At 45.2% G+C, this 27,690-nt stretch overlaps 1 protein-coding gene across 6 annotated transcripts in view; it reads right to left on the bottom strand.

Moving 5' to 3' along the window:
- Positions 1-5,736: 5,736 nt before the first annotated feature.
- EXTL3 (exostosin like glycosyltransferase 3) overlaps positions 5,737-27,690 on the bottom strand; it is a 135,767-nt gene continuing 113,813 nt past the window's right edge. For all 6 annotated transcript variants that reach the window (XM_023216820.1, XM_023216817.2, XM_023216815.2 and 3 more), the window contains exons 5-7: positions 22,889-23,033; positions 16,912-17,040; positions 5,737-8,790 (exon numbers count right to left, since the gene is read on the bottom strand). In XM_023216820.1, the coding sequence (XP_023072588.1) occupies positions 8,581-8,790; positions 16,912-17,040; positions 22,889-23,033 (484 nt within the window). In that variant the 3' untranslated portion in view covers positions 5,737-8,580. The remainder of the gene's footprint in view (positions 8,791-16,911; positions 17,041-22,888; positions 23,034-27,690) is intronic.

Here is a 27,690-nt window from a genome sequence, read left to right as displayed (position 1 = left end):
GGCCGGGCATGGTGGCTCACGCCTGTATTCCCAGCACTTTGGGAGGCCAAGGCTGGTGGATCACGATGTCAGGAGTTCAAGACATGCCTGGCCAAGATGGTGAAACAAAATACAAAAAATTAGCGTGGCGTGGTGGCAGGTGCGTGTAACCCCAGCTAGTTGGGAGGCTGAGGCAGAGAATTGCTTGAACCCAGGAAGTGGAGGTGGCAGTGAGCAGAGATTGCACCATTGCACTCCAGCCTTGGTGACAGAGCGAGACTCCATCTCAAAGAAAAGAAAGTAAGTGTTGGGAGAAGTGGAGGAATTGGAACCTTCATACACTGCTAGTGGAATGTAAAATGACACAGCTGCTATGGACGACAGTTTGGCAGTTCCTCAAAAAGTTAAATTACCATATTGAATTGAAATTACCATACAGAATTACCATATGGTCCAGCAACTCCACTGCTATATAGACACCCAAAAGAATTGAGAACAAGGACTCAAATATTTGACCACCTATGTTCTTAGCAATATTATTCCCCACCTTAGTAACCAAAAGGTGGATGCAACTCAAGTATCCACCAACAGATGAACAGATAAACAAAATGTGTAATATACACACAATGAAATATTATCCACCCTCAGAAAAGAATGAGATTCTGATACATGCTGCAACAGGTAAACCTGGAAAACATGCTAAGTGAAAAAAGCCAGACAAAAAAGACCACATATTTTATGATTAATTTATATTGAAATATCCAGAATAGATGAATCCATAGAGACAGAATAGAGGTTATTAGAGGCTAGGAGTAGTGGGGGAATGGGAAGTTACTGTTTAATGAGTACAGAAATTGAGATGAAAAAGTTTAAAAACTAGCTAGTGGTGATGGTTACACAACACTGTGAATGTACTTAATGGAACTCAAATGATATACTTTAAAATGGCTAACGTGGCACATTTTACGTGTACATTTTTGTATCTGATATCCCAGGTTTCTTAGAAGAGACTAGCAATATTGAGATGGATTTTATATAAGCATAAGAGCTAATACCATAGAGCTAATTCTACACTTTACAGAGAAATACAAAGTAACTATAATACTGAAAGCAATCTTGGAGATGAACAAAGTTGGAAAGCTACATTCATCAAGACAGTGTGGAACTGGCACGAGGATGAACCAAGCAGCGTAACAACAAAGATTGCTCAGAAATAGAGCCCCACTTCTATGATGACCACCTTTTCAACAAAGGCCCTAAAGCAATCCAATGGGGAGGGAAAGTCTTTTTAACAAATAGTGCTGCAATGCCCATACAGAAGAAGAATCAGAAACCTGACCACTGTCACACACCACACATAAAAACTGAGATGGATCTTTACTTGTAAGAGCTAATACCGTACAGCATTTGGTGAGAAACACTGAAAAAAATATCTTCATGATGTTGGGTAGGCACAGGTTTCTTGGGTCACTGAAAGCAGTAACAAGAGAATTGTATCTCCTCAAAATTAAAAGCTTCTGCTAATCAGAGGACACCATAAAGAAAACGATTAGGCAAGCCCCAAATTAAAAAAACAATTTACAAAACATATCTGACAATGGACTAGTGTCCAGGGCAAAGAATTCCTGTAACTCAGCAATAAAAACGACAATACCTCCATACAATATTATTCAGTGAGAAAATAAATTGGTTATCAAACTGTGAAAAGATACAAAAGAACCTTAAGTGCGTATTATTAGTAAGCAGCCAATGTGAAAAGGCTACATGCTGTATGATTTTATGTGACATTCTGGAAAAGGCCATAGTGTGAAAACAGTAAGATCATCAGTGGTTGCCTGAGATTCAGAGAGGGAAGGAGGGACCAATAGGTGGAGCACAGCAGTTTTCAGGGGAGTGAGACTGTTCTGTATGATACTATAATGGTGGATATTTGTCATTACGCATTTGTCAAAACCCACAGAATATACAACACAATGAATGAAGCCTAATGTAAACCATGGGCTTGAGTGAATAATGTGTCAACATTGGCTCATCAATTGTATCAAATCTATCACACTAATGGCAGATGTTAATAAAAGGCAAGTGAGGGGTGAGGTGGAAGAAGAGGAAAACTCTTTGTGCTTCCCATGCAGTTTTGCTGTAAATCTGAAACTGCTTCCCTCAAAATCTATTAAAAATGTAGGAAGAAAAGAAAGCAATTCAAAAAAGGACAATCCAGTTTTTCTTCATGGGCAAAAGATGTGTACAGATAATTCATGAAAGGAAATATATATAAATGGCATAAACACATGAAAAGGTACTTAAATCATTAGTCATCAGGAAAATGCAGAATGAAACGGTAAGACACCATTACTCACCAGAATGGCTAAACTTAAAAAGACTGACAAGACCACCGATTGGTGAGGATGTGGAACTGAGAGTCTCATAATTACTGGTGTTCGTACAAAATGGAATGATCGCATTGAGAAAAGGTCTAGAAGTTTCTTATAAAACTAAGTATGTATACATCTATCATATTACCCAATAGTTCCACTCCTATTTACCCAAGAGAAATAAAAATCCACAGAAAGACTTGCACATGAATGTGCAGAGAAACTTTATTCGTAGTATCCAAAAACTGGAAACAGCCCCACTACCTATACAATAGAATGGACAGATTTTATTCGATTCATACAAGGGAATACTAAGCAATGAAAAGTAACTAATCACCCATTTATGCAGCAATGATGGACGCCTCTCCAAAATGTTATGCTGGGTATGTAGAAGACAAACACAACAGTAGAAATTGTAGGATACCATTTATATGAAATTCTAGAATATGGAAAAGTAATCCAAAATGAAAAAGCAATCAGCACTGGCTATGTCTGGGGATGAAGGATGTGGGGACTGACTAGGAGGAAGGAGCATGAGGGGCTTTCTGGGTTGATGGTAGCGTTCCGTATCTTGAGAGGGGTCTGGGTTACACAGGCGTATGCGTCTGTCAGAACTCAAAAGAATGCACACTTAAGATGTGTGTAAGTTTAAAATAAATTTTACATTAAAAACACAAATACTGCCCTATAATTAACAGTTGTATGCCCACGTATTTAGAAGGAAATGCATCGATGTTACCAGTTTACTCAGAAATGCACCCAGTGCACTGTGAAAGGATGAATGAAGGAATGGGTGAAGGGACAGGCCATGGGAAGATAGGACGCTCCAAGGCAGGTCGAGTAAAATGACAGACATATACATTTATACCCTAGAAATAATTTTTTTTTTTTTTTTTTTTGAGATGGAGTCTCGCTCTGTCACCCAGGCTGGAGTGCTGTGGCCGGATCTCAGCTCACTGCAAGCTCCGCCTCCCGGGTTCACGCCATTCTCCTGCCTCAGCCTCCCGGGTAGCTGGGACTACAGGCGCCCGCCAAATCGCCCGGCTAGTTTTTTGTATTTTTTAGTAGAGACGGGGTTTCACCGTGTTAGCCAGGATGGTCTCGATCTCCTGACCTCATGATCCGCCCGTCTCGGCCTCCCAAAGTGCTGGGATTACAGGCTTGAGCCACCGCGCCCGGCTACCTAGAAATAATTTCAACATTGCTGTATGTTTGAAATGTGGGACCAATCGTTTAAATCAATAGAATTTAAGTAGTTTAAATGCTAACATGACAGTCCTACAACAGGACCAGCAGTTGTACTTTATTTTTTTATTTTTTATTTTTATGAGACGGAGTTTCTCGTTGCCCAAGCTGCAGTGCAATGGTGCAATCTCAGCTCACTGCAACCCCCACCTCCCGGGTTCAAGCAATTCTCCTGCCTCAGCCTCCTGAGTAGCTGGGACTACAGGCACGTGCCCCCACACCTGGCTAATTTTTGTATTTTTAGTAGAGACAGGGCTTTGCCATTTTGGCCAGGCTGCTCTCAAACTCCTGACCTCAGGTGATCCACCCGCCTTGGCCTCCCCAAGTGCTGGGATTACAGGCGTGAGCCACTGTGCCCAGCCTGTACTCTTTCATAAACATGAAGACAGATGAAGAAAGGTAAAACAGTTTGCCTAAGCTGTGATTTCTAAGTGGCCCTCTTCAGTTTGTCACAGCATTCATTCATGAGAAAACTATGGAATTCCTGTTGTGTGCTATGTTCTCAAGAGGCTGCAGTCCGGTGTGGGAGGCAGAGCAGTGGCCAGCACACAGCATGGTGAGGCGACAGAACATGGGGGCTCTAATAGGAGGTGGGCAGGGCACACAGCCAGGCGCTGGTGCTCAAACCTAGTGGAAGGCAGAAAGAGCCACGAGTAAGTGGACAGCATTTTACTCCAGGAATAGTTCATTTTTATTGTGTCAAACAGTGGACTCTACATATATTATTTAACTTTTAACATATGCTTAGGAGATGGGCATAACTTTTGCCATTGTATGGTGGGATTAGAGCCTAAAATATTAATAGATAACTTGCTCTCCACTAGTGTGATGGGCAGCCCAGGATTTGCACACCCAGTCTGTTCTAGGATCCAGACCTTGACCTGCTACATTCTCCTTTCTTCTTTTCGGTATCTTCATAACATTCTATTTTTAATTTTTTTTTTTATAGAGATGGGGGTCTTGCTATGTTGCCCAGACTGGTCTTGAACTGGCCTCATGTGATCCTCCCACTTCTGCCTCCCCCAAATGCTGAGATTAAGACGTTAGGCAACACACCCCGCCATCAACATTCTTCTTCACACATTTTTGTAAACCTTGTGGAGCCTTCCACTTCAGTGACGATCCCATCAACAGCTCACATTCACCACCTTGGGTGACCATAAGTCCAAGCCACAACTCAACAGGTAGAGACTCAAAGCAGACATCGTATCTCTGTGTATATAGGAAGACGCATTTTCTACAGCCTCATGCTACCTTCTTAAGTCTCTCCGGTCCCAGGACAATTGTAACATGGAGACGGATGGCTGGAAGAATAGGAGCTTGACAGCCAAAACTCCAGACCTAAAGAGGAATGACCCAAAGAGGAATGCCCCTAGATGACATCTCACTCATCAGCTGCTGCAAAACTGCCTGATCAGTCGTGAACCCCACTTGAGGAGGGACACTGACCGTTAGGTCTCACCCATTCTTAGGACTGTCAGTGTGACCGAAAATGCCACCTGCAGAGCCCAGGAGAGGAGCCCTCACCTTTACCCCCTTTCCCTTCTCCCCAAAGCCCACAGCTCAGTGCCCTCTCCTGAGGAAGCCTCTGATCCCACAGCCAAGCACAAGTTCTAGGCCTGTGGGCACCAACAGGATGGGGCTGTGCAGTCAGGGAGCGCAAGCTCGGTGCAGGTACAGGTGTCTTAGTGCCCTACAGGTCAGGGGCACGACCTATGGAACGAACTGAGCCATTCACAGTGAGGCCTCGCCTGTCCTGGGATCACAGGCACACACAGCTCCCCACAACCACTCCATATACACACACACTTTTAAATTCCCGTGAAAAAATTAACTTTGCATATATGGGCCACATGCCCTTCCATATCCTGCTTAAAGCACCTCAACAGCCCCTAAGTTCCTGTTTAGTCAAAATGACTTGCCCTGGAACTGGGCGCAGGCAGACTGCCCGCGTGAATGTGAGTCTATTCACCCATCTCTAGTCTACAGCCCACACCAGGGCCTGGTCACGCTGCCTCCTGTCTTCTGCGAGCGGGCCCAGCTGGCATACGCAGGTGGCGACCTGGAATCAAGCAGGTGCCTTCTCTCAGGTCACTCTTCCATACCTGCCGAGGAAAACCACAAAAGAACTCCAAGCTGCTTGAGTTAAAGTCTCCATTTCTTTTTATTTTTATTTTTTTTTACAAAAATCCAATGTAAGACCATTGTGCTCGTGACGAAAAGGGGTGGGGTGGATGGACGTGGCATGGATATCAAAGCTTCCCTCCTCCAAACTAGGAGCTCCCCACTCGGTCCGGCGCAGCTCCCAGAAAGATCCCATCGTTCTGGACAGGACCCCAGCTGGTGAGCTATGACCTGAGGCACAGTCCACACGGAGGAGCACTGCCCAGGGAGCCAGCGCTCACAGCGGCCTGCGGAGCCCTGGGATGGCATTAAAGTAGGACAGCCCAAACCGGAGCAGCAAGCCGGCCACCCAGAGAACAAGGCGGTCCTGCACCCTGCGAGCCAGGACGAGGTGGCCATGGGCAGCTCACAGACAGCCAAGGAGACCCGGGGTCTGTGGCGCTGCTTTCCCATCTCGCATGAGTCACAGGTCAATGGCTTTCCCGTGGTGACAATCACCTGACCAGTGACACCGCGGCCGCCTTGCTGCCTCTCACCAACTTGGGCGTGCCCCTCCGAAACTGTCTGCAGTCCTTCAAGCCAGTGTTCCTTTCAGGGTCAACGAGGGCTGTCCTTGCTGGAAGCGCCGGCACCACAGCCCTCCCTGCAGCACGTTTTGGTGTCAGACCACTCAGCCCTTCTTGGATCCACCAGTGACATTCGGGGCCCGACAACCTGGCTCCACTAAAGGGACAGGCCCCTGACCCCACCACACAGACGACCTTTGCTCACCAAGTCCCTCTAAAGGGGGTCCCAGCACACAGACGGCCCCGGCCCACCGAGTCCCACTAAAGTCTGTATATGAGTTCCTCACATTAAAATAAACCAGATAAAATAGCAGCCACAATACAGCGCCACACACCACTCTGGCTCCCCGAGGCAAGAAGGCTACTGCTAAAAGGAATACAAGTCAGGAGTCAGGGAGAGCGCAACTAGAAAGTTCTGAGGCAGAGCATCCGACCCCCGACTGCTGGGAACAAAACCACACTTCCTAGGTCGCTGCCTCAGCGGGGGAGCTACAGGCTGTTGCCAGGGGGAACCTCTGGAAACACAGTCCTGGCAGTAGCCAGGTCCGCTTTGCCAATGGGGAGAGTTCCCTTAAGCCGAGCTAGCCCTACAGGTGGGTGGGAGCTACCAAAAGAGCCCAGCTTCAAAACAATACTTAAAGAGGACCCATGTGGTACAGGCAGGTCAGAGGAGAACGTATTCCGAGAAATAGAAGCACAGGATGCCAAGGTCTAGGGAAGACGAAACTGGCTTAAGGCATGTGCATGACCAGGACAGACCTGAGCTTTTGTTCAGTTGCTAGAAACCTTCGAGTCAACTCCACTTCAAGAAAGTAGGGTTCAAGAAAAACAGATTCATGGGCTAAATCCCTGACCAATTCCACTCACACCCTCCTAGGTTCCCCTACTGCCACTATGACCCAAAAAATTAGCTTATTTCCGTTTCAGCCCAGGGAACAGAATCCTAAGCAGGGAGTGGAAAGTGGTAACTCGGGCTGTGAATGCCTGTTAAGATTCGAAGGCTGGATGTGAGCTTACACAACAAATCACGGCCTCCCATTGTTCTAGCACATACCAAACCTCAGGGGGTCCTACAGCCAAGCCGACATTAGGGGTCCAAAAACCACAGATAACACAGGATGGGGCTCCAGACAGAGGCAGGGGGAAGGTGAATTTCACCAAGGAATTATCCCAAGGCAGGCGCCTTGCTGTAAAACTTCCCGGCCAGCCGGGTGGGGTCCTCGAAGGACACTGGCTTGCTCTACACCAGGGAGAGGAGGCTGACCTGCAAACCACGTCAGACCACAGCAGACGTGCACCCTGCTGATTTCCTGTCCAATCCGAGAGAGCACTTCAGAAAAGCCTGAGGCCCACAGCACGTATGTTTCAACAGAAGAACAAGACAGAAAGAGCCATCTGGGAGTAGCATCTTCAGGTCCTATTCTTTCTCACTCTTTGCTTCCTCATTCTCTCTCAAACAAGGGAGAAATGGGAGAGCAGGGATATGGACTGAGGCAAGCCTGGCCTAAAGATAAATCCTCAAAAATCACTGGCCCCAGCAGCAAGAAGCTGAGCAGCCCACCAGGGTCAGGCGCTCCCAGGGATTCACTGGGAAGAGAATGTGAGTTACAGGTTGCTGACTGGCAACAGAAAGGGTACGGAAGAGACCCACAGGTCTTATCTCGTCCAGGCCCGTAACAGGGCCAAGTTCATCCCTTTCTGGTTTCTGCACACAGATGGCGCTGGGGAGGATGGGAGATGATCTTTAAGTATAAGCCAGTGACACAAGGCCAGGACCCACCTCCGCCAGAATACAGAACAAAGGAGCCTGCCCGGTCCCTCCCTTAGAGAGGCAAAACTCACACTCCCCCAGCCAAAAATATATATGTATGCGGGTGTGTGTGCATATATTTATACACACACACATATATATAAATAAGCCTTGAATGGCAATTCTGAAACTTTCTCTTTTTAAATAATCATAATAGTTGTTATTGAATTTAAAAACCACAAACTAGCTGTCCTGGGCGTATGAACGGTGTGAGTGACTCTGCAGAGTCTCCACGGTCCTCAGTGTAAGCTATCAGTCAGTGCCCTGTGTGGGGAACCCCGGGGCCTCCGCCCAGGGCTCCAGGCCCAGTGTGGCCGACTTGAAGATAAAGGCAGCGGTTTCCTTCCACTCTTCATGCTGCCCCTCCCAGCAGAGGGTCTGGGCCACCCACCCAGCAGATGTCCCCAAGGTCCTGCAATGCCTAGGAACCTTGGGAGCCACCTTCCTCCCTCTGCCCGTCCTCTTCCCAGACCTTGCGCTGCCCCTAGATGAACTTGAAGCACTTGGTCTTGTCATGAGGCAGGCGTGTCTTGAAGAGCACGGAGTCCACCCTGAACTGCGTGTACAGGAGGGGCATGTAGCCGTACACCTTCACAAAGAAGTTGATGCACTTGTGCCGCTCGTGGAAGTGGGAGTCATCGTGCGACAGAGCCTGAGGGCATCCTGGGCATCGGAATGTCCACCGTGAGGTCACCTGGAAATGGAAGAGAGACACAGAGTGGGACTCCCAGCTAATACCAACAGAACCCTTGCAGCTGAGCCGATCCCACAACCCCCATGTCCAGGGTGAAGATGCTGATCCCCCAGAGGCAACAACCCTGCAGAGTGTGGCAGGAGCCAGAGCCCCGCCCCAGGCCTCCTGCCTACCCGATGTCTCCAGAACATCGTCACGTATTCTGTCCAGACGGCCTGCACTTCTCAGATGCCACAAGCCTTAACGTGTGTAGTGTCAGCTGTCTCAGTAAGTCTACTCCTAGTATGTACTTGGTTGCAGAGCCATAGTTAGGTACCCAGTTGTTTGTTTCATCAATGTTTTGAATCAAAATACTGAAGACTACCCAAAGAGGGGCTAGTCAGATGCTTAACTATATTTAAAGCCATAGGAAAGTGGCCATACTACCGTCTAGTCATATTGTTATTAATGAAGAGGGGGACAGCTGCGTTACAACGTGGCAGGCCGAATGGCATAAAAATCCATCAGAACACCTGAACACGCAAGATGAAATACAGAAACCCTCTTTAAATACAGGGCTGAGCCTGTAATAAGAAATGAAATCACCTGGTGATTAATCCCAGCACTTTGGGAGGCCAAGGCAGGAAGATCGCTTGAGCCCAGGAGTTCAAAAACAGCCTGGGCAACAAAGCAAAACCTCATCTCCACAAAAGATAAAAATATTAGCAGGGTGAGGCAGCAGGCCAGTTATTTGGTGTAGTCCCAGCTACTTGGGAGGCTGAGACGGGAGGCTGCTTGAGCCCAGGAGTTTGAGGCTGCAGTGAGCTATGATGGCGCCACTGCACTACAGTCTGGGGGACAGTGAGAGCCTGTCACTCACTCACATACACACATGCACGCATGAATAAACAATGAAAAATGAATGAGTGAATGAAAGAATGAACGAAATCCTCAGAGGCCAATGAAAAAGCAAATCCTGCAAGATAGCCATGAACTTGGGTTTTCAATGGGCTGAAGAAGCGACACCTGCAAAGCGGGCTTTGGAAACACTGGCTCCACGGAAGGGAGGATGGAGGGGAGCAGGGAGGGGAGGACGCCACACAAAGAAACATGGGGAAGAAATGTCTTTAAATTTGTCTTCTACTTCCTTAATTTTCTTTTCACCTAAGTCTGATCTTTTTTTGCCATTTTCACAGAGATTTTAATAACTATGATTTTCATTTTCAGTAGTTCCATTTAGGGCTTTCCAATCTGTTCTTTTTGGAGTGATTTGTTGCTTTTTTATGTTTTCAGGTTAGTCATTTTAAGCCTACTTGTTTTAGAGTCTACCTAATGGCTTTATTACTTGAAATCCTAGGCCGGGCGCGGTGGCTCATGCCTGTAATCCCAGCACTTTGGGAGACCGAGGCAGGCGGATCACAAGATCAGGAGATCGAGACCACCCTGGCTAACACAGTGAATCTCCGTCTCTACTAAAAATACAAAAACTTAGCTGGGCATGGTGGCGGGCGCCTGTAGTCCCAGCTACTCAGAAGACTGAGGCAGGAGAATGGTGTGAACCCAGGAGGCGGAGGTTGCAGTGAGCCGAGATCGCACCATTGCACTCCGGCCTGGGCGACAGAGCCAGACTTTGTCTCAAAAAAAGAAAAAAAAAAAAAAGAAATCCTTGGAGAACTATAACCTGTTTATTATGTGTGTTCGCTCTTGCTCATGATCAGCTGTTTCCTTGGTGGCTAACCGGTAATTTTACATTTTAAGCTCATCTTCAATGAGGCTTTTCCTGTGCATGTCCTATGTGGCCTGAGGTGAAGAAATTTCTTTTTCTTAAGTGGGAACTTCCTCTGCTGAGAGTAATTTCCTCTTATAACAGATTTTTGGTTTTATTCTGTCAAACAGTCCAAGGGTATCAATGACTGGGTCTAGTTTTCTTTTTTTATTTTCTCCCTGGGGACTCCCTATATTGCCCAGGCTGGTCTGGACTCCTGGTCTCAAGAAATCGTCCTGCCTCAGCCTCTCAACGTGCTGGGATTACAGACTTGAGCCACCTCATGTGGCCCTGGGTCTAGATTTCATACAGAATGAGTACCTAAGCCCATGGAGGCTCAAAAGACTATTTAACATTCTCAACCTACAGTTCGCGCCCCCGCCCCGTCAGAGTCCAGGTTAAAATAAACAAGGTGCATGTCATCTCCCTGGGGCAACAGGTAGGAGATCTCCATTCTAATTCTCCGCCCTTAACAGGCTCTTCACTCCTTCACATGAGTGATAAAACCCAAGCCTCTAGACAGCTAAGGTGAGAGCAGCCCCCCATGACGGCCTCAGTGACGCCCCCATGCTTGCCACCCTAAGTTTTAGTCCTCCCGTCTGCTTCCTTTCTGGCAATTCTCTTACCTTTTTATTAGCTCAACTATACACTGAAAAAAGACGTTTGTTACTTATAGTGATCAGGTTTTCAAATTACCTAGTCCACTATATTACAAAAACTGAGAACATTTACTGTGAAGTTTTTTTTGTTTTTTTTGTTTTTTTGTTTTTTTTTTTTTAGACGGAGTCTCGCTCTGTAGCCCAGGCTGGAGTGCAGTGCGGTGATCTCAGCTGACTACGAGCTCCGCCTCCCAGATTCACACCATTCTCCTGCCTCAGCCTCCCAGCCTCCCGAGTAGCTGGGACTACAGGAGCCTGCCACCACGCCCGGCTAATTTTTTGTATTTTTAGTAGAGACAGGGTTTCACTGTGTTAGCCAGGATGGTCTCGATCTCCTGACCTCATGATCCGCCCGCCTCAGCCTCCATATTGGGATTACAGGTGTGAGCCATACGGCCCAGCCTACTGTCAAGTTTTTAAAAAGCAGACTGCAAATCAAGTATATACATTTAAAATACAAAAATAAGGCCAGGTGTGGTGGTTCCCACCTGCAATCCCAGCACTTTGGGAGGCCAAGGTGGGCGGATCACTTGAGCTCAGTTTGAGACCAGCCTGGCCAACATAGCGAGACCCCGTTTCTACTAAAAATGCGAAAAAATTAGCTGGGCATGGTGGCACATGCCTGTAATCCCAGCTACTATGGAGGCTAAAGCAGGAAAATCACTTGAACCTGGGAGGCAGAGGTTGCAGTGAGCTGAGATCATGCCACTGCACTGCAGCCTGGGTGACAGAGCGGGACTCCATCTCAAAAAAAAAAAAAGAAAGAAAAAATATGTATATATGTATTTTTACACACGTATGTGTGTGTGTGTATATATATGTATGGATAAATAAATAAGTCCCCACAATAGACAGGATACCAGAGAACCAAAAGAAGCCAAAAGTTTTAGTACTTTTGATTTCTTTCTGCATGTCTCTTTTCCCAAATAATTTTTAAATTTCTATTACAAATTAAGGGGAAAATTTTTAATTGAAAGACACATCCCATAACTTAATAGCAGAAGAGTAATCATTGTGTACGGCCAGTATTCGCCGTCCAAGCCCAGGTCCCAGAGTTTAAACTGGGAGGAGACACAGGCCAGTGCTCGAAGGGTGGCTCACCTCAGAACCTAGTCTCTGGGCAGTCATGACCTCCACAGCTCCCCACTCCAGGTCCCACCTGTCTCCTCACTTCCCCCCTCACTCACTGGCTGCTCCCTTAGAACCCTTTGGGGTCATGTCAACACCGAGTTACTGCTCTTCCCATGGTTCTCCCTGGAACAGGATGTGGGGGTCAGGAATCTGGGGAAGGACGTTCTCAAACAGCATCTATGTCCAGTATTCCATGGGGCTCTCACTGGATCTAAAAACCCTTCTCCTCACCCCAGACACCAGAATCCAGCCCCAGGAGAAATGCCCTTTAACCTGCATATTATTTCATGTGACACAAAAAGTGTCTTTACTGTTGTTTTCACGGAAGCAGTGGTTTCCAAATGTTTTTAATCATGTAATCCATCAGTAAAAAAACTTTTAAGCCGGGTGCGGTGGCTCACACCTGTAATCCCAGCAGTTCGGGAGGCCGAGGAGGGCGGATCACAAGGTCAAGAGATCGAGACCAGCCTGGCCAACATGGTGAAACCCCGTCTCTACTAAAAATACAAAAATTAGCTGGGCGTGGTGGCACATGCCTATAGTCCCAGCTACTCAGGGGGCTGAGGCAGGAAAATCGCTTGAACCCGGGAGACAGAGGTTGCAGTGAGCCAAGATTGTGCCACTGCACTCCAGCCTAGCACCTGAGACTTCATCTCAAAAAAAAACAAAAAAAAAACAAAAAAACCACTTAAGACTGCATCCCCAATATATTTGTAAATATATAACTGTTGCATAATAAAACATGCAAAAAAATTAAAAAGAATGAAACAACTATAATATAAACTGAAGTCTGGACATTTACTTATTTAACCAGTATCATGGATCACAGTTTACATGGAAGATTCCAGGTAACTCAGTCTAAGAGAAATATTCGTTTTATGCTTAGTAACAATGAAGAAAATCCTCAATAGATGCCAAGAACCTGTATTACCCCAGAGAACCAAGACGTTCACCTGCATTTCGGCTTCCTTACCACCTAAGCCATCTGTTTTCTCAAAACTTTACGGGTGATTTTTTAATCTCTTATCCTGAATGAAGCCTATTTACATTCTGTGTTCTCCTTGCAAAAGTAGTACATTATTCAAAGCAATAATATTACATTAACTCCCCATTTCTTTAGTCAATGTCATTAAGATATTAACATTACTGAAAGAACACTGCCAATCATACAAAGCAGTCAGACCTCCCTAATTCAACAGGGAATAGTCTGACAGTAAAAATTGGAGGTATTTAAAGCACAACAAAAAAATTACTATTTTTGAACATACAATAGTACATACACCTGACACCATTAAAATCAGGTAAATAAAATATTTAATTCAAACTGGTTCTTTATTATGAAGTAAATCACTAGATTCATAAGTTGAAGGAATTACTAAGAGTTTGAAAACACACTTAATTTCAGCCTTTGAATTTGAAAACTCATCCCAATCTTGACTTCTTCATATATTCTAGAAAGATGAAGAAAATTCAGAGAGAATACTCAGTTTTGAAGTTTTCACTTGGTAAGAATCATGTGCACCATGTCCACATTACTTCTACCTGCACTGAAGAGATGCCTTAGCTAGTGAAACACTGGCCTAATAATGCAGTAGACAAATACACTTTACAAAGATGAAAAATCCCCCATGTCTGTGCCTGCTCAGGTAACGGATGCTACTATTAGGTACCTAATCACTCAGATACTTTAAATTTTCATTGACCATGTCTTCTGGTCTACTAGAGAGGCATAAATTGATGCATATATCTTGACTCAAATCCAGTCCCTGGCTACATAAGAAAGGAAATATAAGGAATAGAAAATTGCGCCCAATGTTAATTGCTTTCTAAAACCTTTGCCTCCCTACCTCAAAGTCTACAAAGCCTTTTCACTGTTTAATATGAGACCTACCACTGTACCTGGAAAACATACTATTTTTATATAAGTACTTGTGACTATTATTTTTCACAGTTAAAAAATTGATACAGGCCGGGCGTGGTGGCTCAACCCTGTAATCCCAGCACTTTGGGAGGCCGAGACGGGCGGATCACGAGGTCAGGAGATCGAGACCATCCTGGCTAACACGGTGAAACCCCATCTCTACTAAAAAATACAAAAAACTAGCCGGGCGAGGTGGCGGGCGCCTGTAGTCCCAGCTACTCGGGAGGCTGAGGCAGGAGAATGGCATGAACCCGGGAGGCGGAGCTTGCAGTGAGCCGAGATCCAGCCACTGCACTCAGCCTGGGCAACAGAGCAAGACTCCGTCTCAAAAAAAAAAAAATTGATACATTATTTTGCTAATTATTCTTCTCTTGTGAGGCTTTAGCAGAAGTCTCGGACAGAAGAAACCCTGGGACAATCAGGAGTGACGTGCTACCCAGGAGCCACAGTTAGCCTCCAAATACATTTCTAGCTTTGTTATGCTTTGCTGCATGGAACCAGCGTCCTCTGGTGGCCACTCTGCTTAGCACTCAAGTTACGACTTATTTCTCACTAAGAATGCCCAGGCTGGAGTGCAGTAGCTGTTCAGACACGCCCATGGAACATTCAGCCTTGAACTTCTGGATTCAAGCAATCCTCCTGCCTCAGCCTCCTGAGTAGCTGAGACTACCAGGCGTGTGCCACTACACCTGGCTTCTAAACATATTTCATTATCGTTATTAGTATATGCTGGTGGGTACGTAGTCTAGAACCAATTATTATTATTAATTTTTTTTTTGAGATGGAGTCTCACTTAGTCACCCAGGCTGGAGTGCAGTGGCACAATCTCAGCTCACTGCCATCTCTGCCTCCTGGGTTCAAGTGATTCTCCTGCCTCAGCCTTCTGAGTAGCTGGGATCACAGGCACATGCCATCACGCCTAGCTAGTGTAGTGTAGTGTTGTGTGTGTGTGTGTGTGTGTGTGTGTGTTTTCTTTTTGAGACTAAGTCTCGCTCTGTCACCCAGGCTGGAGTGTGGTGGCATCATCTCGGCTCACTGCAACCTCTGCCTCCCAGGTTCAAGTGATTCTCCTGCCTCGGCCTCCTGAGTAGCTGAGACTATAGGCGCGTGCCACCACGTCCAGCTAACTTTTGGTATTTTTAGTGGAAACAGGGTTTCACCGTGTTAGCCAGGATGGTCTCGATCTGCTGACCTCATGATCCACCTGTCTCAGCCCCCCAAAATGCTGGGATTATAGGCGTGAGCCACTGCGCCCAGCCTAATTTGTATATTTTTTAGTAGAGTCGGGGTTTCGCCGTGTTGACCAGGCTGGTCATGAACTCGTGACCTCAAGTGATCCACCTGCCTAGGCCTCCAAAAGTGCTGGGATTACAGGCATGAGCCACCGCGCCAGGCTGAACACAACTATTTACTCATGGCAATGACACCCATGAAGGTAAACTTGTTTCATAAAATTAAGTAATACACCTTTTTGATAATAATGAAAATATGACCTTATTAGTTTGTTGACCCTTCTAAAGACATCAGGTACAAACCTCTTACTGGAATTTAGCATTTTCTTCAATTATGAAACAGACATAAACACAGACATAAGCACAGTCACAAATATTCATTTGAAGTGACAGACTCCACAGTAATACTGGTTCTAATAACGTCCGCTTCTGTAAGGACTGAGCTATCCTAACCCTTACCAGCATGCTCTAACTTGCTGACAGAGCCCTCAAAGATGACAGGAAGGGGGTGGAACCAGGCTTTCTGTGCACTGAGCGTATTTGTTAATAACTCCAAGAAAAAACAGAACAATACCCTCAGAATTTCTAGAATTCACAGTTGTGAGTAGTCCTCACAGTTGATGTATTCATCCACCAGGTCCCGGATGGCCTGGGGCATCACATAAGAATACAGGTAGGCATAATACTGTCAGAGGAATTCTAGAAATTCTGAGGGTATTTTTGGTTGTGAGCAAATAATTTACATAGTACTTATGTGCCAACACTATTCTTAGAGTCTTACATATATTAACTCAGAAATTCTTAAGTTTTTTGTTTGATGGACATCGCCTGTGCCTCTGGCTTGGCAATCTGGTCAAGGCTGTTGACTCCTCAAAATAATGTTTTTAGATATATAAAGTGCAATACACAGGATGACAAAGGAAGCAAGTTTCAGTAAAACACAGTGACACATGCTCTTTTCCTAATGCATTAAATAACAACATCTAGGGGAAAGGGAATAACTGTCGTGAATTCAAAGTGGTAACAAATAGAATCAATACTTTTTGCAGATATTCCAACAAAGGTAATGTGATACGAAGATATCTATGATTTCTACTAGTGACAAATCAGTTACTACAAATACTATTGTGAATTGTAGCCTGTTTCATAATTGAAGGAAATGCTAAATTCCAGTAAGAGATTAATAAAAATAATGATGCAACATCTTTCCCACCCAAGTTCCAAACCTTCTGATTTCTATCCATTGCCCTTAGGAATGAAGGGCCCCTGTCGTAACAACTCATTTAAGCCCACAATCCTTTGATGAGGTAGGTAGTATCACCCCTATCGTATGAATGAGGACTCTGAAGTACAGTGCAGTACGTGCTGCGCTACTGTAAAACAAGTGAAGTAAACATGCGCGCATCCACAGTCCCACCAGCGGCGGGACCTCACCTTGATGGGGGGCTTCCGAGTGATGTGGGAGACAAGGAAGTTCATGGCGATGTCCTCACAGTTGATGTATTCATCCACCATGTCCCGGATGGCCTGGGGCATCACATAAGAATACAGGTAGGCATAATACTGTCAGAGGAAGAAAAAGAACCACATGCTCTGTTAGAAGACACAGGTTGTTGGCTTTCAGCCAAAATATGCATGGATGGAGGGGCTGTTTGTGCGTGGCAGTAACTAGGAGGTATTACTGGCACTTAGGGCTGGGGCCGGGGATTCGAGACATCCTGTCGAGTGGATCTTCTGCAGTGAGGAATTATCCCATTCAAATTGCCATCATCGCCCCCTTTAGTAACAATGTCATATCATCTCCTTGGTACCGCAGCAATTTTGAAATCAATATAAAGATCTGTCAAACTAGGTCAGATGCTGGTTCAGTTGAACACTATTTTATCTCTAACAATGGCCAAAAAAGAAAAAAGATAAGTGAGGGGGAAAAGCCTGGTTATTTTCTCAGATCTCAATAAATCACAGAACCATGAAACACACAATCCCTCGCTGCCTCCTATACAGATTCTTGAGTCTGGTCACTACTCGCTATCGGCCTGGCTACCCCCTGCTCCCAGCCACCTTCATCTCTTGCCTGGATTCTCCACATCAGCTCCTAAATATTCTCCCTGCTGCCATATTCTTCCCTATATGCTAGTCCCAGCACAGCAGGTGACTGTGTTAATACTCAAGCCAACTGAACATGTCACCCCTTCGCTCCAAAGCCTCCAACACTTCCCATCTCACTCAGAGTAAAAGGCAAAGTTCTCAGACTGTCCTACAAGGCCCACTGAGGGGCGTGTTGGAGCCACTCACACCTGCTCGTGAATGCCAATTGCTACATTTTCAGAATGTTGTGAGCCTGTTGTTAAACATAGCCATTAAAGATGTAATTACATAAACTTCAAATTAAATAATTATATTAAAAATCCATGCAATAAATGCCTTCAACTCATTACTTCCTAATTTTGTATTTTACTATTAACTTGAGATTACCTATATCTACTGTTTATGTTGAAATTACTATGTAATGGTGTACAACTGTGTATCTCTTCCCAAATCCATGTTCAGTGATTCATGTTGATAACTTCAAATCAGCCAAGGTAAGAATATTCATACCACAGAAATCAGCAAATACTACAAGACAGGGCACATGTTAACTGCTATATGTTGCAATTTGCTGTAATGAACAAATGAATAGGTGAAGTGCCCAGCTAAACTGATTAACTGATTAACGTATTTCACTACCTACAATATAATCTATTTAGTGAAATAATAAAATTTTTTTGTAACACAGAACAAATGTGCTCGTTTAAGATAACTCAAACTAACTTAAACAGCAAAGTACTTAAGAGTTGGTGAACTTAAAAAACGAATTGTGGCCGGGCGCGGTGGCTCAAGCCTGTAATCCTAGCACTTTGGGAGGCCGAGACGGGCGGATCACGAGGTCAGGAGATAAAGACCATCCTGGCTAACACAGTGAAACCCCGTCTCTCCTAAAAAATACAAAAAACTAGCCGGGCGAGGTGGTGGGCGCCTGTAGTCCCAGCTACTCGGGAGGCTGAGGCAGGAGAATGGCATAAACCCGGGAGGCAGAGCTTGCAGTGAGCTGAGATCCAGCCACTGCACTCCAGCCTGGGCGACAGAGCGAGACTCCGTCTCAAAAAAAAAAAAAAAAAAGAATTGTACTTTTTTTTTTTTTTTTTTTTAAACAAAAAGGTGATCCAGGCTGGGCATGGTGGCTCATGCCTGTAATCCCAACACTTTGTTTGGGGAGGCCAAGGTGGGTGAAATGCTTGAGCCCAGGAGTTCAAGGCCAGCCTGGGCAACATAGGGAGAAGACCTCATAGCTATGAAAAATTAAAAAAATAGCCAGATGTAGTGGTATGTGCCTGTCATGCCTGCTACTCAGGAGGCTGAGGTGAGAAGATCGCTTGAGCCTGGGAGTTCTAGGCTGCACTGAGCCATGGTTGTGCCACTGCAATCCAGCCTGGGTGACAGAGTGAGATTCCATCTCAAAAAAAAAAAAAAAAAAAAGAATAAATAAAATAAAAAATAATACATTTTTTTAAAAAGGTAATTCAAACTTATTGACCCTTTAAATGGCCAGTGACTGTCCTTAGTATGCTGATGTGAATATATTAACATAACTCACGTCTTGAAAGAAGTGACATTTTAATAATAAGAACTACCTTTTAATAATAATTTTTTTAAAACTATGATGAAAGCATTATCAGAATAAATGTTCAGTTATTTCCATCAGCATGTGGTTCTGCTGTCAAAAATGATTTATGTTGGCCAGGCGCGGTGGCTCACGCCTATAATCCCAGCACTTTGGGAGGCCGAGATGGATGGATCACTTGAGGTCAGGAGTTCGAGACCAGCCTGGCCAACAGGGTGAAACCCCATCTCTACTAAAAATACAAAAATTAGCCGGGCGTGGTGGCACATGCCTGTAATCCCAGCCACTGTGGAGGCTGAGGCAGAAGAACTGCTTGAACCCAGAAGGCAGAGGTTGCAGTGAGCCAAGATCACACTACTACACTCCAGCCTGGGCAAAGAAGTGAGGAAGACTCCACCTCAAAAAGAAAAGAAAAGAAGAAAAAAAAAGTTTAATTTAGAAACAGACTTGACTTGCTGTAACACACAGTATCCAATCAAGATTTTCAAAAATAATAAAACATATTCAATCATACTGCTTTCACTAAAATTTAAGACTTTAGTGATATTATTTTAAAATTTTGTTTCATCTTTATTTCAACCTTTAAAAAATATCTATCACATGCATGGATCACTTGAGGTCAGGAATTCAAGACTAGCCTGACCAACATAGTGAAATCCCATCTCTACTAAATATATAAAAATTAGCCAGGTGTGGTGGCGTGCTCCTGTAGTCCCGGCTACTCAGGAGGCTGAGGCAGGAGAATTGCTTGAACCTAGGAGGCAGAGGTTGCAGGGAGCCGAGATCGTGCCACTGCACTCCAGCCTGGGCCACAGAGCACAACTCAGTCTCAAAAAAATAAAAACAGAAATGGGTGTAAGAAAAATGAGGAGCCACAGGCAGGTGAGTGCACACAGACCCCATCATGGGCCTCAACTATAGGAGCAGCCGCCATGAAGCCCCAGCCAGGGCCTCATAGGACCTGATCTTCATTTGTATTGCAGCTCAGGTCTTTTAGAAATCTTCTGATTTTTAAAAGTTGTCAGTGTATAGGACAACACTAGAGGGCCCAAAAATCTCTCTGGAAGCCAACTGAGGCTTGGGGGCTGCTGGTCTATAATCTTCTTTATAGATTTTCACACTTTTCATTTCATTAAGGAAATGATTTCTTGAAAGTAGAGGTACCTGACCGTTCGTGGTTTTAAAGAACAATCTGAATCTGAGAAGGCAATTCAGAAGAAAAGTACATCCTCAAGGTATGAGTAGACACTGCTAAGATCAGTCAGTGGCTCCTTCTTAGCTGACCAGCTGCTAACACCCTGCTCCTCTCACCCTACTTGCAGTTCCCCAAACAAAGCCCACCCAAGGAAAGGAAGTCCTGAGGAGAAGTACAAGAATGGGATGAGTGTGTCAACTTCACACAGTAAGTTTTTAAAAGAACAGCTGGAAGTTTAATGACTGCTTAGGCTGGTTCAAAATGTCCCTATAGGTCAGGCACAGCGCCTCACATCTGTAATCCCAACACTTTGGGAGGCTAAGGCAGGCAGATCGCTTGAGCCCAGGAGTTGGAGACCAGCCTGAGCAACATTGCAAAACTGCGTCTCTACAAAAAATACCAAAAAAAAAAAACCCAAAAAATTAGTCAGGTCTACGTAGTGATGCATGCCTGTCGTCCCAGCTACCCAGGAGGCAGAGGCAGGAGGGTCACCTGGTCCCAAGAGGTTGAGGCTGCAGTGAGCCGAGATCCCACCTTTACACTCCAGCCTGGGCGACAGTGAGACCCTGTCTTAAAAAACAAAAAAAGTCTCTATAAAAATGAATTGTATTGTTCTATTTGAGGTGACTGGCAAGATGCCACCACCTGAGATATGACCTATGTAAGGGAGAAAAGACTTCAAGGAGCTGAGGAGAGACGGTGAGGGAAAAGTTTATCTGAAGTGTCTGAGGGGCAAACGGGAGATATGCTGAAAACAATTAAATACACAAACGCAAACCTCAGCAAGAAAGGTCAAGGCTGGAATACAGAAGAGGAAATCACCAGCCTGCAGATGCTAAGAAAAGCCTCGAAACCTTGAGTGTGTGAGAGAACGCCTAGGGAAAATAAGAAGAGCAACAGAGGCTAGACCCCAGGACACTTCGCCATCCATGCAGAGAAAGCGGTGGGAGGGTCTTCTGTGAAGACAGTGAAGGCGCCAGAACCATGGAGGGTGCGAATGCAGACAAAGAGGAGGAGGCAGGTGCCACCATCTTTGGTGACTGTCAGGGCACAATGAAAAGGCTAGTAGATGGCAGGAAGACAGACGACAGGAGCTGCAAATGAGACTCCATGTGCCAGCTGGGAAGGCAGTGTCACTGGTAAGCAATGAAAACGTCCCCTACGCCTGCCCTGTGCCAAAGCACAGATGTGGGGAAATGAGTGCCTCAAAGTCTACAGGAAAAGGCTGGCCGGGCGCGGTGGCTCACACCTGTAATCCCAGCACTTTGGGAGGCGGAGACGGGCAGATCACGAGGTCAGGAGATCGAGACCATCCTGGCTAACACCATGAAACCCCGTCTCTACTAAAAATACAAAAAAATTAGCCGGGCGCGGTGGCGGGCGCCTGTAGTCCCAGCTACTCAGGAGGCTGAGGCAGGAGAATGGCGTGAACCCGGGAGGCGGAGCTTGCAGTGAGCGGAGATCGCACCATTGCACTCCAGCCTGGGGCACAGAGCGAGACTCCGTCTCAAAAAAAAAAAAAAAAAAAAAAGGCTAAAGGGAGCACTGTCTTCAGAGAAGACTCGGGACAGAAGAGGTGCTCTGTGAGGTGGGCAGTGGGGGTAATGATGGGGTAATCTTAGAACAGGGACTCCTCAGGGCCCGGGAAGACCTCAGGAGGGAGGTAGAGAGCGGCACTCACGGACACAGAAGGCAAACCACATACAGCACTGTAAACTTTCTAGACGCCACATCGTTAAAAAGTAAAAAGAGACAGTAAAATTCAATAATTTTATTTAACCCAGTAATCCAAACTAACTGCATTTCAAGATGCAATCAATATAAACAATTACTGAGCTATGTGACACCATTTGTTGCAAGTTTTCGAAAGCTGTTGTGCACTTTACACTTAACAGCACGTCTCCATTCTGACCAGTCATGTGCCAGGTGCCCTATGGCCACACGTGGTCAGGGGCCACTATACAGAATGGAAGAGGCAGAGAGGGAAGATAGGCCAAGAGCAAAAAAACAGAACACAGAACAGTAGAGGAGAAAAGACTGCAGGGTCCTAAGCTTCAAATATTCAGTGAAAATCAGATTATGAGACACAGTGAAAGAATAAGCACTAAAGTATCACAAAGAACTGGCAGAGCCACAAAGAGGCTCATCGCGGGGCCTGGGACAGGCATGGTACATCAAAGTCAGAAAAGTGCCCAGGTCACCTTCTGATAGCCGGGCCACATCTGGGGTGGCAGTGTTGAAACTGGAAGGTATTTGAGGTGTCTTTTAGCCCAGAGCCCTCAGTTTTACAAAGGGAGAGCCAACGCCCAGAAAGACAAAGTGGTTTCCAAATGGCCTATGTGCAACTGTACAGGCAGCCCTCTCATCTTGACTTTTTATCCCAGAGTTTCTCTAAGCATCTTGATCATTGTCTCTAAAAATTGAAACAACTGACTTCTAGCACAGAAGAAACATGTAAGAAGCATTAGGAGAGCTAAGCTGAGGGCAGCATTCCACTATCACACAAAGGCCAAACTCTTATCAAGTCAATGCCATTATTACCAGCTTTTTCCTACCTTGTGAAAGAAGGCAGCACCTGTCAGCACCATGGACAGCTCACATGAGTAGTTGGAGTTGTAGAGCCAGGACTGATGGGGGATGTCCCATGCGTGGTAACGGCCAGGGAAGCCCACGATGCGGTCCCGAGCTTCTCTCCACACCCTTGAAAAACACAAGTGCATACACAGACCTGAGTACAGAGCTCTAGGGTCATCAAAAGTATTCACAGTTATTGCCTCCACCTTACAAGCTCTGGCCCTTAGGCTTTTACTTCTCTTATCCTTCCAAAATAAAACAAAATCAACAACAAGCCAAACAGGATAAAAGCAAATAAGGTACCATATTCAGCTTCCTTAATAAGCACCTGCACATTGTTCCTCTAGCAGTCAGTATCCTCCAGCCCTTCGAGAAAGAATAAGTCATAACTTGGGAAAGGGGTCTCCAGAATGGGGTATGTACAATAATCTACTAAGGAGGTCTCCAGAATGGGGTATGTACAATAATTTACTAAGAAGCAGGAAGATGGTATCAATTTCAATTCTTTTTTTAGCTTATTTAATTTCCAAGAAAGGGCCAGGCAGGGTGGCTCATGCCTGTAACCTCAGCACTTGGGAGGCCAACACAGGAGGACTGCTTGAAGCATGGAGTTGGAGACCTGCCTGGGCAACATAGCAAGATCCTGTCTCTACAAAAAAAAAAAATTGTTTCTAATTAGCTGGGCATGGTGGAGTACAACTGTACTACCAGCTACTTGGGAGGCTGAGATGGAAGGACTGTCTGAGCCCAGGAGTTCAAGGCTGCAGTGAGCTGTGATTGCACCACTGCACTCGGCCTGAGCAACAGAGCAAGACCTGGCTCTAAAAATGAATGAACCAACATTTTCTAAGAAAGGCTTTGTTTTTAATGAGCACGACATATTAGTTCAGTAGGACGTGTATGTAATTTATATATACTGCACACTTTTCTTTTATGAAGAAGGAACATAATAAAAAGGTTTAGAGACCACTGGTTTAACCACAGAAGACTACTGAACTGCACCACTCCTAATTCCAAATTTGAGCAGGGCTGAGGGAGAAACGTGTATTGTAAGAAGTGGTCTACAGAACCATACAACTGAAAGGTTTCATTAAATGGCAGAAATAAATGGAGAATTCAATATGTTTCAGTAGAAACTTTTATATCATCTCCAAATTTATAGGCAAAGTAGAACAAATAAAATTGATCCCCAGTTTCACAGGATAAATTGGAGAACTGAAAGTGTTTTAAGCTCCACAGAACCCAACAGGCCTGCAAACTCCCTCATCACTTACATGGAACTTCAGTTCCTAAGACACAGATTTTATTTCAAAAAGAGCTCCTCTCCTAATAAGTCTGGAAGACTCTAATCTAATCCAAAAGATGAGAAATCACAATTTCTACCACAATGTAATGGCCTTCTAGGTGGGTTTTTTAAGACAACTGATTTTTTTTTAATTGTGGCAAAATAAACATAAAATGTACCATCTTAATCATTTTTAAATATATGGTTCAGTGGTGTTACAGACATTCAGTGTTGTTCAACCATCCCTGCCATCCATCTCCAGAACTCTTTCATCTGCCCAAACGGAAACTCTGTCCCCATTAAACACTCATCCCCACTCCCACCTTCCCGCAGCCTCTATTCTGCTCTCGGTCTCTATGAATGACTACCTAGGGACCTCACATAATGGAACCACAGTATTTAGCCCTCTGTGTTGTTTGCACTTCTGTTACAAATAATGCTGCTCTGGTCATTCGTGTATTCCTTTGGACACATGCTCTCAAGTCTCTTGGTATACCTTTCCTATCTGTCCCTTATGATTGATTCTATCTGTCTCTTTCTTGGCTACATAAGTTGACATGAGTCAAGATCTATCTTTGCCAGAGGAAAGAATTCTTAGACTTACCCTTTCCTTTCAACTTAGGTCTGTTTCATTCCCATTAAGGTGAAATAACCAAATTAGGGAGATTAATAAGAGAAAGGCTTTAGATCAAAGGATGCCCAAACGCATGAGAAAAGGGTCAGGGTAGGAAAAGGTTGGGATGTACAGACAGCAATAATTCACCAGCTCCATTACCAGAGGCTAAATCTCAAACATGAATGACGGTTAAGAGACACATTAAAAGGCTTCCCATTACTCTCTCACCACCTGCAAATCTGCTGGAAAATAGCATGGGCAAGGTCAGAAGTCCCTAAATCAGGGACTTGGAAGCTATGTTAATGCCAGCTATGTTAATAAGCTTCAAACTCCTTAAAGCTGGGCTCCTTATCAAAATCATTCTTGGATCTAAGGGTTGGCAGTTCTCCTGTTAACACCCCACGACTATGCCCACCACACCAGTCCTTCAGCATGCTCCAAACCACATCACGCTGCAGCAGAAGCACACTCCCTACCGCCCACCCCCTACCACTACCACCTGCAGCAGCAAAGATCACGCCTGGAGCTACTGCATGGCTTTTTTCCTTTCATAAAAACAAATGGAGAGAGTCAGCTATTTGTTATCGCGTAAAAAAAAATACACTTCGGCTTACAAGGATTTTTTTAAATCACAGCTATCAATAGATTCGCTTCAATAGTACACTAGGCAAGAGGTCAAAGGAAATGTGAGAGACTGGGTGGAGGAGAATAAGAACAGATGTTCTAATTTTTGAGAAATGTGTCAAATCATTCTCTACAGATGGATTTAAGACAGATGAGCAATAAAGCCACTGCTCTTTTCATCTGAGCATCTGTTCTTACAAGCCTAAGCCAAAGGCAGCCCCACTGCCAGGTAGGTCAGGTTAGGCCTTCGGTGAACAGAATGGAAGCACAGAGAAAGAACTCTCTATTCTGGATCCACACTTAATTTGAACAAGACCTCCAAAGAAATCTACTCCAGTGGCTTATTTGTTTGTTTGTTTGTTTGTTTTGAGACGGAGTCTCGCTCTGTGGCCCGGGCTGGAGTACAGTGGCCAGATCTCAGCTCACTGCAAGCTCCGTCTCCCGAGTTTACGCCATTCTCCTGCCTCAGCCTCCCGAGTAGCTGGGACTACAGACGCCCGCCACCTCGCCCGGCTAGCTTTTTGTATTTTTTAGTAGAGACGGGGTTTCACCGTGTTAGCCAGGATGGTCTTGATCTCCTGACCTCGTGATCCGCCCGTCTCGGCCTCCCAAAGTGCTGGGATTACAGGCGTGAGCCACCGCACCCGGCCTGTTTTTGTTTTTTTTAAGCTCTGTTGCCCAGGCTAGAAGTGGCGTGATCTTGGCTCACTGCAACCTCCGCCTCCCAGGTTCAAGTAATTCTCCTGTCTCAGCCTCCTGAGTAGCTGGGATTACAGGCGCACGCCAACACGCCCTGCTAATTTTTATATTTTCAGTAAAGACAGGGTTTCGTCATGTTGGCCAGGCTGGTCTCGAACACCTGACCTCAGGTGATTTACCCACCTTGGTCTCCCGAAGTGCTGGGATTACAGGCGTGAGCCACTATACCTGTCCTCCAGTGGTTTTCAAATGATGTGGGGAAGCACTAATTTTTCCCTAAAATTATTACAGATTAATACTTTGGTAAAATACAACAAAAATCAACTGCCTGGTTTCTAAATATGACACCCAAAGCACAAGCAACCAAAGAAAACAGATCCATTGAATTTCAAAACATGAACTCTGTGCTTCAAATAATACCATCAAGTAAGTAAGAAAATAACCCATGGAATGGGAGAAAATATGTGCTACTCTGATCTCTGATAAGGGACTTGCATCTGGAATATATAAAGAACTCTTATAACATGATAATAAAAAGACAATCCTGGCCTGGTGTGGTAGCTCACGCCTGTAATCCCAGCACTTTGGGAGGCCGAGGCAGGTGGATCACCTGAGGTCAGGAGTTCGAGACCAGCCTGGTCAACACAGTGAAACCCCGTCTCTACTAAAAATACAAAAATTAGCTGGGCATGGTGGCGGGCGCCTGTAGTCCCAGCCACTTGGAAGGCTGAGGCAGGAGAATGGCATGAACCCAGGAGGCAGAGCTTGCAATGAGCCAAGATCATACCACTGCACTCCAGCCTGGGTGACTCTGTCTCAAAAAAAAAAAAAGAACAATCCAAACAAAATGGGCAAAGAATGTGAAAAGCCATTTCTCCAAAGAAGGTATACAAAGGCTAACTGATGAATAAGCACATGAAAAGATGTTCAACATCGAGAGAAATGCAAATCACAACTGTATAGCTGGGTACTGTGACTCATGCCTGTAATCCCAGCACTTGGGAGGCCTGCTCGAGGCCAGGAGTTTCAGACCAGCTTGAATAACAAAGTGAGACCCCATCTCTACAAAAAAAAAAATGTAAAGATTAGCCAGGTGTGGTGATGTGAGCCTGTAGTCCCAGCTACTCAGGAGGATCACTTGAGCCCAGGAGTTCAAGGTTACCACGTGCTAAGATTGTACCACTGTACTCCAGCCTCAGTAACAGTGTGAGACCCCCATCTCAAAAAAAAAAAAAAAAAAAATACACACACACACACACACACGAGTTGTCACTTTACAATGACTAGGACGGCTATAAATTTTGAAAATAGAAAATAACAAGCGTTGACGAGGATGTGGGGAAACTAGAAGCTTCATACACTGCTGGTGAGAATGCAGTATGGGGCCGCCACCCAGAAAAACAATCTGACAGGCTCAAAATGTTAAAGCAGCTATCCACATTACTCTTAGGTATACACTCAAGAGGAATGACATGTTCATACAAAAACTTGCACATGAAGGGTCACAGCATTATTCACAACAGCCATCAATAGAAAATGAATGATGAACTGGTACCTGG

The sequence above is a fragment of the Piliocolobus tephrosceles genome, chromosome 7 (assembly GCF_002776525.5).
Source record: "Piliocolobus tephrosceles isolate RC106 chromosome 7, ASM277652v3, whole genome shotgun sequence".
NCBI lineage: Eukaryota > Metazoa > Chordata > Mammalia > Primates > Cercopithecidae > Piliocolobus > Piliocolobus tephrosceles.
The sequence above is the reverse complement of the archived record's forward strand: the minus strand, read 5'-3'. Positions and strand labels throughout refer to the sequence as shown.